Source organism: Pezoporus occidentalis, unplaced genomic scaffold (genome assembly GCF_034315485.1).
Source record: "Pezoporus occidentalis ecotype Australia unplaced genomic scaffold, CSIRO_AGI_Poc_V1 ctg38, whole genome shotgun sequence".
In the NCBI taxonomy this organism is placed as follows: Eukaryota; Metazoa; Chordata; class Aves; order Psittaciformes; family Psittacidae; genus Pezoporus; species Pezoporus occidentalis.
Window position 1 is genome coordinate 4,128,033 of NW_026915702.1, and position 14,584 is coordinate 4,142,616.

Genomic DNA, 14,584 nt, shown 5'->3' on the forward strand with positions numbered 1-14,584 from the left:
AAATTCACTCACTGTTGCAGTTATTCTGCATTCTAAATATGTCAGACATAGTCTAATGTTTTGGAATCTCACCAGAATCAGCTGATTCTTGGAGTGATGGGGGTTGATGTCTCTTTGGAGGACATAAAAAAACTGACACCCCGATTTACGGTAAGTTGCTTGCTTTGGTGGTTTGTTTTATGCATGATTTATGTATGATTTCTCTTCATGCTCTTTCATTAGTTGTACAGCAATGACTGGATGTGTGTCAAAATACCAGCAGGCTTCTTTTCGTATATTCTTTTCCATTGTTGTAGATTTTCTGATGGTTTTCTCTCCAGCCATATATGTGTTTGTGTGTGAATTGTCCATCAAGATGCATCTGTAAAGACAACTTTTATGTTGGGGGATATATTCCAAATAATTATTTTCCTGTAGCTTAAAGCACTGGTTTTCAGTTGAGTGCTTGGTTCTTACCACAGGTTTAGAGTACACAATCGTTTCAGCTAATAATAATACTAGCATTTATATAGGACATCTTGCTATAGAAAAGTTCTTTAATATGCATTTCTCTCTGTAGCCTACTCAGTATGATTGATTTATGTATGTAAACATCTATCCAGGGGATTTCAAAGAAAATAGCTAGTACTGTAGAAAACAGCAGCTGAGGAAGCAAAGGAACATCATGAATTTATCTGAAGGCAGATGCAGAATCCTGCATTTAGAATGGAATAATCCCATGCCTCAGTACAAGCTGGGACAGACTGCCTCAAAAGGCAGGAAAGGGCCTGGGGGTCATGGTGGGGGACAAGCTGAACATAAGTTAGCAGTGTGCCCTTGCATCAAAGAAGACCAACTGTGCAATGAACACCTGCATCAGAAATAATGTGTCCAGGTTTGATCTCCTCAGCATGAGAAATAGACTGAGGTATTGGACAGAGTCCAGCGTGGAGCCACTAAGTTGGCAAAGGGGGCTGGACTGCACAATGTATGAGAAGAAGCTGAGAGACATGGGTTTGTTCAGACTGAAGAAGAAACCTAATGGGTTACCTAATGGGAGTTGTAGAGAAGATGGACGTTGACATTTCGTGAAGGTTTATAGCAGCAGACAAGAGGCAAACAACACAGTGGTGGCAATGGAAATTCCAACTGGATATAGGAAAGAAAAATCTTTGTGAGGGTGATTAAACACAAGCAGATTGTGGAATCACCAGTGGAGTTATTCAAAGACTCTTTGAAACCTAGTCCAGCTTCAAAGCTGGATCATATTTTGAAGTTAGCTCAGTTTACAGTGAGTGGTTGTACTCTAAAGGTGACCTCCAGAGGTTCTATCAGCCAAAATTATTCTTCAAAATTATGATTCTAGAAGAATAAATATTAAGAAATTATCCTCTCTATGTTAATATCTCATATAGTTCATGATGCTTGAGACAATGTATTTTCTTCAATGTGACCATTGCTTGAAAACTTAAAACCTTATAATGCTAAACTTCATTTCTTTCTTTCAGCTTTGTCCAAATGGATACTATTTTGCAATTGATCCTAATGGGTATGTGCTACTTCATCCAAATCTCCAACCAAAGGTATGAAAAATGTTCTAATTTATTTCACTATAATAAGAGGACACTGTCAGAAATTGCAGAAACTAAGATCTGCCAGAGAGCAGTAGTAAAGAATTCTCAGTTGTGGGGAAGTCAGGAAAATCTGTGGTGCATTTATGGCTTCATCCAAATCCATTTAGTCAGGACAAAGGTCATCATTGGCTTGTATGAAATTTGGTTATCCATAAAATGCAAAATATGTATATTTCACATTTTTATATAAGAAATAAGTGGTTTAATAGACTACATATTAATATAAAGCCAGCTACTGGTAGCTGCAATATTGTTGTGAAGAACTTCTAGTGTGTTGCGAGATGCTCTTGAAGCAAACCGAAGAGTTTACTAGTGCACATGCTTATTTTGTGATGCTTTCTCATTTCAGAAATTGAAACTTTCATACTTGCAGAAATCAGGGGCAAACTCAATGTATTTTACTTGCATTTTCGTATTTATTTATTTGTTTATTTTCTGTTTACCAGAGCTGAAATAGATCTGGGAATAGATCTAGCCAAGCACTACATCCCACAATGCTAGATCTTTCAGTAGGTCACCTTGAAAAAGTCTTTCATCCTTAAAGATAAAATCTTTATCTAAATATGATTAGGACAGGACTGTCCTCAAATTTCAGGAAAATTTAAACCCAAGACTTAAGTCTGCTTTTATATCAATTAACTGTAGTCCTGACTTTGTGGTGACTCCTTCTTAAATAACTTGCCTTCCAGGCTTTGATGAGATATTTCAAAATGAATGGATATTTTTGTTTTAGTGAAGGTATTCTCCATATCCAGCAGTTGTCTGTTTAGTGGAATATTTGATAATGCTTGTATTTTAAGTAATTTCAGCATATTTTATGTCTTGAGTTTGTAGTGATCAAATGACACATTATATCAAACATAAGGTTAATATTAAATATAAATTGTATGTATTATTTACAGGCATTAAGTTAGGAATAATAATGAATCAGTGTAAGTATTGAAGACCAAACAATATATCCATGTTACTCAGTTATCAATATTAAAATTGCTCGTTAAGATGGTTTGAGCAATGTATGTCTAAGATAAATGCAAGCTGTCAATAGACAGGCAAATGAAGGTAGTAAGGATTTAAAACTTTGATGTCACTCTACTGTTGTTTTTTAGCCCTCAGTACACTTTAGAGAAAATTCTAAAGTAATGGAAGCCTGTGTCTGTTGCCTTTAGTCATGGAAATACTGCTTTTTGTAAACTGGATGCATAGCCATCACTTTATTCCTCTCACCTGTGTTCGTGCAGCAGAATAGTAGCAAGTCATTGACCTTTAGGTCATGCAACTGTCTTGACTCTTCACCAGAAAGTCACATCATACCTACAAGAGGGATAGCATACCTCCTTTTCACTACTTCAACATCTTAACTCTTAAAAGCAGGAAAACAAATTAAGAATTCATCTGCATACTTTAGTGATTCATTATATTTTTAAGCTTGGGGAAGTCAGCTTTGTAACTATTTGAATTAATTTCCTGGTGAAGTAATGAATACGTTTGATATCTTTTGCTAAGTGTGTAACAAAAGAAAAAAGGAAAAAAAATGCTTCTGAAGAAGAGAACGAATAACTTGATCTTAACTGTTGCTGAAATATCCCTTTTGACCCTTAGTCTTCATAATTTAGAAGAACTTCAGTTTCTGGATATATGCGTAATGATTTCATGTGTTAAAAAAAAAAAAAAGTTTTGATTTGATGACTTGATGAATTATTCTGAGCCAAATATATGCATCATTGCTGACCAAATCATTTCTTCATTAGAGATTATTAGAAATTCACATCATGGCAAATAGTCTATTTTTAATTCCTTTTTCTTATATACAAATGAAGCTCCCTTTTTGCTAACAGAAGGAATATAAAATGTATAATTAACATAATTCAATATAAAATATAACATATCATGTATAAAATATCAAATATAAAATTATAAAATATAAAAGCAATGTAGTATTTTCATTTTAGGCACAATCTTGTGAGAAACTGATGGATATGGATTCTGTTCATCTCGCATATGTTACTATACTGCCGTGTAAACTCGTAACCCTGAAGAATAAAGAACCTTTGTTAGAGAGTGAACAGCTTGGTTCATCCCAACTAAATAATCTGAAATGGGTTATTAGGATACTAATTGTCATGGTTTCTTTGTATAGTTTTCTAACCTAAAAGGATACAGAAGTCCAGAGATGGTTTCATATACTGTTCAAATGTTTGATTTGGATTATATTAAAAAAAAAAAATTATAAGTAATGTTTTGTGTTGTAGAATAATGTTTAAATGTGTCATTAAGACTATGAATTATTATTGTTGTTATTGTTATTAACAGTTACAAAGACTAGACTTTTTCACTCCCAGTTTGTTTGGGGTGGTGCATGCTATTCAGACTGATACAAGACCTACGTTTTAAAACTAAGGTACACTCCAAAGACAGATATATTTAGAACTCATGGACTTTCTTTAACGTGTCATATTAATTTTAGTTGAACCTCCTAGTAGCTGTTAACTTATTAGCAAAAAACCCTCTTAACCCTCTTTGCCAGCAGTTTTTCGATAGATGTAGACTAAACCATAAGTACGTCTTTACCTTTGATGAGGTGAGGGTGTATTATACTTTCAGTGATCCCTTCTTCTGAATGTCTTCTGCTTTCTTTCTGAAAATCTGTTACCTCAAATCACAACTGGTTCAACACAACTATTGTTTTGAGAAACTGTCTTGCAGTATTATCTCACGAAAAGAAGCCCCCTAGAAATTTAGAACTTGTAAAGTTGTTTACCCAACTGAGAAAATTTAACATGAGGCAGATTCAAAAGCGTATTAAAATCATTAAGAACTTTCCGATCCTGTTCTTATTTGCACATGAAAAATATGTCAAAGCATAACACAGGAAACCCTTTTTTTTTAACTGTCAGTTTAATACAGTTTTAAACTGCTTAAAATTCCATTTTCAAGTTTATGTAGTTAGTTATGTTACATTTTAAACACATGCTTACTGTTATGATTTACTGCCAATTTTCTTTGTGTGTCTGTGTGTATGTCCATCTATTTTTCCCATTGTCCTGGACGGGAACAGGTAGATAGTCCACGAAATAAACAGTCACTGGAATTAGTGTATTAAGCATATATTAACAAGAGTAGTCTTAATTAGATAAGATTTGGAAATGCTAAATAATTAAGTTACTGAATCTATTCTAAAGATTAACATCATTTTCTTCATTTTCGTTATGGTTCTGATCCATTTAATGGTAGTTCCAGATGCCTGTAGGGTCCAGTTATGGTTTATGGTTTTGAAAGAAATGTAAGTGGAGGAGCTCTCTGTTAACTTCATTCACATTGTTTAGCATATATATGGTTATTGTTTCTCTAGACAAAACCTGGGTGTAATTGTGACAGAGAGCTCTTGACTGGGGAATGAGTGCTAGTCTCTGCTTCCAATAAATGTGCGCTGGAGAGTATAGATTGAGGGAAGACTTCCATTCTGTACGTTGGCTGATTACTAATAGTGTAAAAATATAAATTACTGCTTTTTTGTTACTTCAGCAAATTGGTGTGGGCATACCAAAAGTTAAATTGAGGAAAAGGAGACCCAATGTACAGGTAACTTTGGATGGAGGTGATTAGTGCATTAGAATGCATAGACCTGGAAATACAAATAGAAAGCTTCTGTCCTGCTTACTAGGAAAAATCTAACTAGAGAACTGTTTACTGTGACAAACAGCTTCCAAAGCATGAAGCTTGCATCCTTCCTTGTTTAAATAATGGAAAACATGTTATTGGCTGTAGTGAAGGGCATTCCATTAAATTATGGTGCTTTACTAATAGGTGCTAATTAGAGACGTGCTGTAAAAATTATTCTTCAGATTTTGAAATTAATTTGAAGCCTGGAAATAAAAAAATAGACTACTTGGGCTGGCTTTGCTTGCATAAACCCAAACTCAAGAGAAGATCTTTGCTACTTTGTTGCCAAGTTTTATTGTACCATGTGTTCATTTTAATTCTGGGGAAGCCAGAGAAGGGCACATGTTTTATCTACTACTTACATTAGGTTTTTTGGTTTAGCAGAACCTAACTCCAGAGAATTAATTGCCATTAACCTGGATTGAGAAAAGGAAATTAGTAATGTTTATGTAATGTAATCGCTGAGCAGAAAACACTTAATGAAAACTTAAAAATCATTAAAGGAATAAATTAACTGCAACTAGGAAAATAACAAAATTAAGTACAACATACCATGGAGACGTTCAAGGCCAGGCTGGATGTCATTCTAAGCAACCTGATCTAGTTAAAGATGTCCCTGCTTATTGCAGGGGGTTTGGACTAGATGACCTTTGAAGGTCCCTTCCAACCCAGACTATTCTATGACGCTGTGTGAATTTCTTACATGTACAGGAATATATAATGCAAAACTGGTGGCTTGCATACCAACACTAGTAAAATATGGTGTAAAATCATGATATAATTCAAGTCAGTTATTTCATCAAGAGTCAGTTTTCTGCGTTTATGCCACATGTAGAAGGCCATGTCTGGGCTAGACATTTGTGCGCTGGAGAAAGCAGCACTGGAATATAAAAACCTTTGTGCACCCCTGGCTCCTCAGTGTGCTGTGGTATGATTTGACTGGTGTTGGGTTTTCCTGGCTGTGCTGTCTGCCTGAGAGGTGCAACTCTGGAAAAGTCCTGCGCTACCCACATACTCCAGTTGCTCCTGGGTTTCCTACTGGGGCCCAGGACTTTGTTGCATTCTTACCATCATTTATTTCAAAACCCTAACAGCCTATGTCTTCATTAGTACTGCAGGTATGAGTAGGAGCTAGGCTCCTGCAACTCAGCAAAAGCCTTCCATAGAATCTGTGAGAATACTAACCTCCCAAAAAACACAATAACCACATTTTAATGAACATCTTTTATGTTGCTGCACCAGTTCTTTCTTTGTTTCCTTCTTGATTTTTCATTGAATTTATACATCTTTGCCTTTATTTGTCATGCTGAAAATGAACTGCATTCCCTTTATCTGCATGCTTCATTGATAGTGATTTAGTTCTGTTTTGTTTTATTAAGTTGTGCTGGTGAATGTGGTGGTGGTGTGCTTCTTCTAGTCATGCCACATGCATGACTGGAAAAGAGAAGAGCAAACTGAACAGTAAGTTTGTTTCTTCATGGCTTGGAATAAACCCCACTAAATGGCAACCTTGGAAGAAAAAACTGTGGAGCCCAAATACTGGTAAAAACACATTCTTGGGGGGAAAAGGCATAGCTGGGAAAATTGCCATCCATTTAAAGGACAGGGCTAGGAATTTTCTATTCTAAGTTATAATGGATTTCTTTGTGCCTCAGACACATCACATAATGTATCATGCTTAGTATCTTATCTATTAGAAGTCATTAGTAAGTATGTGATATATAATATTTGGTAATATAACTTATGTCTTAAAAAGAACAAACTTATACTTGAATTTTGATGGGCTGTTAAATTTGTCTATTTTTATTTTGGGACTCCTTAAATATTGCTAACCCAGGTTATCATTTTAAATTAATATTGACCTTGATTTGATGTGATGGCTTTTTTTTTTGTTTTCATTTTTTTTTCCGTTTTTACCATTTCTTTACTTTGTTTCTTTGTGTGTTGGAATGGAATTTGAACTTCACTCATGCCTCCTGTGCCATGCCAATGCCTTCATGCATGCTGTTTGGGTTTGACCATGCTATTCATTATTCATTGCATGTAAGAAAATGTATTTTTTAATTTATTTTTACATTTTAGCTTTTTGCTATTTATTTCAAGTGTGTGGATTTGTTGGGGGGTAAAAAGCAACTGCATAACAACAAAATTGTTTTGAATTAATAGGGAGCATATGTTAATCTTAAAGCTGCTAGAGTCTAGGATTCTATCCATCCTGTATAAATAGGAACATAAAAATTTCTTTGAAGTTATCAGTAGGCGTTTAAAAGAAATACCACGAAACTTTACCTGCAACCTTTCCAGTGCATTTTGTCTTTCTGAGAATAAATTTATTGATTTTTCTCTTAGCAATAGTAAGGCTTGCTTGGTAGGGACAGGAATGTTTCTATACACCCAGAAACACGTACATTTGTTCCTCAAGAAAATTAATGAATAGTCTTTTGTCTTCTGTTACTATTCTGTATTATAGTCTCTAAAATTTTATTTTCACCCAATTAACCTCTCTATCCAATGAAATAAAATAGATGAGAAAGGGCCACTAGTAATTCATCATGCTATAAAAGATTAAAATAGATGGGTAAGTAAGCCCAGAAACTCTGAAACGAAAGGTTTAGAATGATTTGTAACATTATGTTATTCTGTCCTTACTGTTTGATCATCCAATATCTTCTGCTTCAGAATCCTAAATCCCAGGAGCCTGTTACACTGGATTTTCTAGATGCTGAACTGGAAAATGATATTAAAGTTGAGGTGAGATTACCTGGCTTCTTAGTACCTGTTGCTGCTTGTATTTCACTGTACAATAACCAAAAACCAAAAAATGTTCTAGATTTTGAATGGGAGTCTATTTCACTAAAAAATTAAATTTTAAATTTGTTAAGACAATGAATTTATAGAGACATTAATTATAATTAAACAAATTGAGACATGATACTTTTCATAGGCGGCAATGCATTGTATTACCCTCATTTTGAAGGACACCATGACACATTATTCTTCTTCATTCAGTGGCTATTCTTGGGGAGTGGGCTTGTAACTTTTTTTCAGAACAGAGCACTTTTTATTAGGATCTTAATATATTACCTGAAATATTTTTAAAGTATTTCCCTATCTCTTTCAAGTACATGGTTATTGCTGTGGTGAGAAAGAACTGAGAAATAGTGTTGACAGCAAACCAATTCCTTTTTATATTTTTCAGTTTCTAATGTTATAATACATTCAGAAATCAGAATTTTAAAGAATACTTTGTTAGTTTTGTGAACTAAAGGTGAGGGGCTTAAACATTTTATATATTTTTTTTTTCAGTTTGAAATGTTTTTTTTCATAATGACACTAATCAGCTTTATTTGGTGCCTGTTAAACTCTGCCTTAAATTTCTTTGAAATGGTTGCTTCAGAGAGGAATTATATTCGGACTGGTATAAAAACATTTTTGTGAATCACTGCAGCTACCAAAATGACAGAGATGTGCTGGGAAGCAAGAGAAATGCCAGGCAAAACTCCTTCTCATCCATGCAGATTTCATGCTCTCTCTATGGTGTCCCCAGCATCAAGGGGTTTTATGGGATGGTCTATGCAAAGTATACCAGAATTTTTGCTTCATAACTCTACTGAGTTGTTATAGACAAAGCAATTTCTAATTAGAAAGATCTGGAAATTGTAAACGCAACGTTTTGGTTTTGAAGAGCTATGACTTTCATCTGCATTACCATTTTCTGCGTTTCTGTGAATTATTATGCATCACTGAAAAGATTATTCAGTTTTCATGCAACACCTACTTTTGGTTGTTTATCTTTTTGGTGTTTTTTTCTTCCTTGCCAATAGATTCGGAAAAAAATGATAGATGGAGAAAGTGGAGAAAAAACATTTGAAACACTGGTCAAGTCCCAAGATGAGGTAAGTTAGGAACAGGAGATTACATTTACAGAAACAAACAAAACTGGAAAAGTACTGTGAAATGGTGTAAAGATGTTCATTTTGTAATGTCAGTTTGTATCAATTTTCCTTCTAGATTTAGTAGTTTTACTGGCTTACAGTGAAAGAAATTGTATACTTATAAAAAAGAAGGCTTATTTTGGTTTTGTTTTTTCATTTTTTGGTGCATCGTTAATCAAGCAGTTGTTGATGAGGTCTTACGCTCAGTTCACCAGGAAATGGACCCAGCCTACTTCTGTGTATAAATCCTAAAACAAAGTAGTTATTTTGCTTGCAGAGATGTGTGAGGATGGGTTTGGTAATTTAGATTGTGGTTGAATAGGGAGAAAGTAGTGAGAAAGAAAAACAAAAAACAAAACCTCCAAAACATTTATATGCCATAAGCAAAGACTATTTGGGATAAGTAAATTAATCTTAAAGTTATATTATGTACTTGTGATTTCTGAACAACATGTTGAGTTCTTTATTTTTTTGTCAAAAATGCTCATTCCTGATAAAGATTGCTACTAGTTTCTCTAATAATACAGACACATTTCCTAGCAATGGGAAATACTCAAGTTTAACATGGAACCTTACATGTATGCTTTTCTTCTTGGGAAACTTGAGAAGAATCATTACTGGTGTCTAAATGAGCAGTTCTGGCCAGAATATGCCCCACAGTTACAGTTCTACAGGAGCTTGTTGAAAATGTTTTACTTTAAATGTAAACCAGCGTGAGGATAGCTAATTTAAAGGCTTAGCAGAAGAACATGAAGCACATCTAATATCAAGCAGACACTACACAACCCTTAGATATAAAAGTACACCGTAACCATACTCAGCAGAATCTGTGGGAACATACTAGAAATGTAGAATCATGGAATAGTTTGAGTTGGAAGGGACCTTTAAGGGTCATCAAGTCTGACCTGCCCTGCAATGAGCGGGGACATCTTCAATTTGCTCAGAGCTCCATTGCATGTTTCCAGCGATGGGGCCTCTACCACCTCTCGGGGCAACCTGTTCTGGTGTTTCACCATCCTCACTGTACTCACTGCAACATTTTCAGATCTGTGTTGTTGTTTTATTTAAGCAGTCTTTCCAAGCCTGTGGGTGAAAAGTGCTCTGTGTAGGTGGTTAGAAAAGGGAGGATTAGAAGGTCAGAAAAATACAGTAACCCCACTGGGGTTGTTGAAGTAATTGCATTCATAGCAAAGCTGTTAAAGAGATCTAAGAGATCTTGGGCTGGGCTTTCATGTCTAAGGCTGTGTGATAAAAAAGACCTGAAACAGTTGGTCTTGCAACTGCTTGCCCAAAGAGGGAGGGAGGGGAATCATTTACACTTGCAAATGCAGGAGTCAGCTACAGCATGGGAGCAGGGGGGTAAATGTAACATCTCTGGGTGCATGAGAATATGTCAGTTATCCATGGCCCAGACCACAATCTGTATCTGAATAGAAATGCCCAAGCCTTTTGATCCCAGATGTTTGAAGTGCCCAATGAAATTAATTTCCCTCACCTTCCCTTGCATCACAGCCCAAGATTTCTTCCTTTACTTGGATCTCTCTGACAGAAGACAGTAGCAACCAGGGATGGCTGGTGATGGTGACTTGCTTCAAGCCATTGCACCCTCCCAGCTTTAGGCTGCTGGAGCCAGAATAAACCTGCTTCATCCCACAGGCCATGCATGAGCTGTGCATCACTTAGGGCTTGATAGCTTCATATATTTTCTCATAAATAGAGCTGATGTGGTAAGTTGCTGTGAACTGACAGTTGCAGTCTCGAGGATTAAAATTGATGTCCTTTTTTTGTTTTGCGTTTTGGTTTAGGTTTGCATTGCTTTCCTTTTGTATTGAAGCTGGCCCCAGCAGTGTCTTGGGAGATGACCTCATACTACAGCATAGAGATTGGACTTGTAGCAAGTGTGGGTGGGGTTGGCTGGAGTCTCCCAAGGCCTGAGGGGCTTTCCAGCTGACAGAGAAGATGCCATAGGAACAAAAGCATTGCCACACTGGGGCAGTCGGGGTGGGCAATAATGAAAACTGAAGGGTCACAAAGCTGCAATAGCATGCGTAGGCTCTTTGGCAGTGAACAGCTGGGAATGAGAGAGTCTCCGACCACTCAATAGTGAATTGGGCAAAGGTAAATGGGAGACAGTGTATGAAAACATGTCATCTGCTGGGTTATCATTGAAGAGATGTCTCAGCCAATTCACTTTTGAGTATGTTTACAGTGCTGGTGGCAACAGGATTTAATAAGAGCCCAGTTCTCTTTCTTCCCTCCCACCTTGGGAGCTGTTTTTCTCTTTGGTAGTGTACATGGTGTGCAACCCTTGGAAGTGTGCCTGATTTGGAGGGACTGCCAGCACAAGGTTCAAGTGTACTGACTCTTGAGCTGAAGTAATAGTGTAAGCACATTATTAAGTATAAATAAGCTTGGAGGGGAATCTCTTCAGCCACTTTTTCACTTCAAATATTAAGTATTTCAGGCTATTGGACTCTGATATATACATTTTTTTTCTTTTTATTTTTACCTTTTCTTGGTTTTCTTTCCAAAATGACTATTACGTTATTTACACATCATGCTATACTGAAAAGCAGCAGACGTATAATGAGAGGGTTTCAGATTATAAATGTAAAAAAAAAAAAAAAAAGAAGACATCTATTTTTCATAACCATGGTCATTTTCACACTTTTATTTTACCACAGGAAACAAAAGCCATGTAAAATATACCTGTGGTACCTTTCACTGTGTTTGTAATATTGCAGTGGACCAGCTGCACAGACTTCATTGCTGGCATACTTACAAATCTCTGACTGAAAAATAATAGTATGTTGCAGCTGGCATAAAATTGTAGTTTTCAAAGTGGAAAACTGAGTATAATGATGTCAACCAGATGCAATAATGATCAAATCTATGGGGAACCTTGGGACTATGTCTATCACATAATTTTTCATAGCAAAAGAAAATGAATGGTAAAGCTTATCCTAATGTATTAAGTTATTTCAAAATAAACATTTCCTTCCATGTTAAATTTTTCACAGATACAAGACCCTCCTAATGAGATTAGAAACACATGTAAGTTTAGCATGGGCTATGTGTACAGTCAGGATCATCAGGCTGTGCCTGTAGGTATAGCATATATTTAGACAAAGCTAAATGCATTTAGCCAGTGGTACTGTGACCTGAAAGGACAAGCACTGGGTGGTTTTGTGGTTAAAGAGCTGCCTAAAAAGGCTGTGTATAATTGAGGTTTTAACTTTTCATAGTTTAACTACAAAATGTTTTAACTACATAAGAGAGATAATATTTTTATCAAATTTAAATCACATAGGAAAAAGTTTTCATAGGCCTGGCTAATGAATTTAAAAGGGAAAATGATAGGTGATGTTTTCTTGGTTTTATTTACATTTGCATTTTGGTTATTTTAAATAAAAAAAATGAAGGTGATTCTTTTGCATAGTATGTTTGGAAAATGTTTAAGAAAAGGAATTGAAGGTCAACTTATATTTTTAGCAAAATAATAAACAGACTTCCAAGAGATTTGTACTTGATTTTACACTGTAGTTCTCAAGAAAAGGTCACCCTTGTTAAAGCTCCTAAGTTAATTTATTTTTTTCACCATTATCTCTTTGTAGAGATATATTGATAAAGGAAACAGGACATATACATGGACTGCTGTGAATGGCACTGATTACAGGTAATTCACTTCTGTTCTGAGTTTTGTGTGGTTAAATACACTGTTTGTTTATTTTGGTTAATATTTTTACTGTTACATTTTCTGTACTAGCAGGACCACATTGTCTTGTTTCCAGGCTGATAGGGTTTTCTGAGTTGCTTAACAGCTCAGAATTGTTGCTTTGCCTAAGGACCAGAGTCTCAGTCTTTCATGCAGCTGTTGAGATTTAGCACTCGGGTGTTTCAGTATGCAGGAAAGAAAGGTTTTTATGATGGATATTAAGAATCTTTTGCTTCTACTTTCTTTATCACAATACAATTTGACTCTTAATAGTATACTTTCTCTTAGATTCCTCCTCTTATTTTTCTTTTCTTTGAATTTTCTCCATGTTCTTGTTTTAATATTCATATTAACAAGGAAGATGCTGTATTTTGGGCTGAATGAAAAATGTGACATGTTTTGCGCAACTCTTTTTCAGTCACAGGCATTGCTTTTATCAATGACTGCTAATCTGCGTGTCAGATCATAGGGGTAGGAACCATGCTACTGATTTTCTCTGAAACCCATTTCTATTTGTGTCAGGTTTTAACTAATTAGCACTGATACTGGTTTGTATGCAAAAATTATATGGTGAATTGAGGCAGGAACAAATGAAGTAACGGATAAAAGCACATTCCCCCTTCAATGCAGCATTGGGGTGTGTATTATTTCAAACTTGCTTGAACACACAGCTCCATAACTTTAGATGTAATGCAGGAACTTGATATTATACAAAACAAGTTAAGGTTTACCAAGTCCCAGAAAAATTCACAGAATCATAGAATAGTTTGGGTTGGAAGGGACTTTCAAAGGTCCCCCTGCAAGTTAAACTACTCTAGTTCAAAACTACATGGTACAAATACTGAGTCAAATTTTTACCAAAACAGTATCTTTACTGTGGTGAGTTGCAGTAGTCTCAGCCACGCTGGTTCCCATTTTCAGTTATGTTCTGCACAGGTGTACAGCCAGTGAGAATGCCAGTGTTAATTTGCATGTAAAAACAATCAAATCAGTTTTAACAGGGAATGCAAATGTAGGCTCTTTTATTCAGCATCCAGTGTTTCTGTTGGACTCCCTCTATCTTTGTACTTTGTAACACAATAAAGTTTTTATCAGATTGTGCAATCTAGCAATCAGTAAGGAAATACATTTGGGTTATATGACTTAATTCTTACTGAGCTCCCTAGCATGAAATACAACAAAAAACCCATCAAGTCACATTGCATAAAACCTATTAAACATGAAATTATAGATTTTAATTGGCAATTTCTGCTAGCAATAACTGTTAATGACAGGTAAACTCCTTCTGATTTCCCTAGGGAATTGGTAGAAGGCTATCACTAAATGTTCAGCAATCTCACTTAATGTTCTGTTTAAATGACGTGTCACTAAAGGTCATCTCATTTATGACTCAACTGTATAACTTTATTAATGTTAATTTCTGTGGTTATCCATTAGAAACTATTGAAGTTCTACAGTGATGAAATGCAAGTGCAAAAAATTATGATATGAGATATGATATGATATGGGAGATGATTATTCCTCTTCAATGACTACACCTACCTCCCGTCCTTTACATACCTTTTTAGAAATGAACACTTCTACACATGTATTGAGCTTATTTACAAAAAGAAGCCCTATATTTTTGAAAAAAAAAAAAAAGTAAAACCTAAAATACATTG

At 35.4% G+C, this 14,584-nt stretch overlaps 1 protein-coding gene across 12 annotated transcripts in view; it reads left to right on the forward strand.

Annotated features, from left to right (window-relative positions):
- Positions 1–14,584, forward strand: part of CACNA2D1 (calcium voltage-gated channel auxiliary subunit alpha2delta 1) — a 389,699-nt gene that overhangs the window by 340,593 nt on the left and 34,522 nt on the right. For 6 of the 12 annotated variants that reach the window (XM_062631969.1, XM_062631958.1, XM_062631960.1 and 3 more), the window contains exons 17-22: positions 76–150; positions 1,488–1,562; positions 5,136–5,192; positions 7,953–8,024; positions 9,098–9,169; positions 12,823–12,884. In XM_062631969.1, coding sequence (XP_062487953.1) covers positions 76–150; positions 1,488–1,562; positions 5,136–5,192; positions 7,953–8,024; positions 9,098–9,169; positions 12,823–12,884 — 413 coding nt within the window. Of the gene's footprint in view, positions 1–75; positions 151–1,487; positions 1,563–3,923; positions 4,508–5,135; positions 5,193–7,952; positions 8,025–9,097; positions 9,170–12,822; positions 12,885–14,584 lie in introns of those variants that run through there. The other 6 variants (XM_062631963.1, XM_062631965.1, XM_062631967.1 and 3 more) reach the window with 3 other exon arrangements.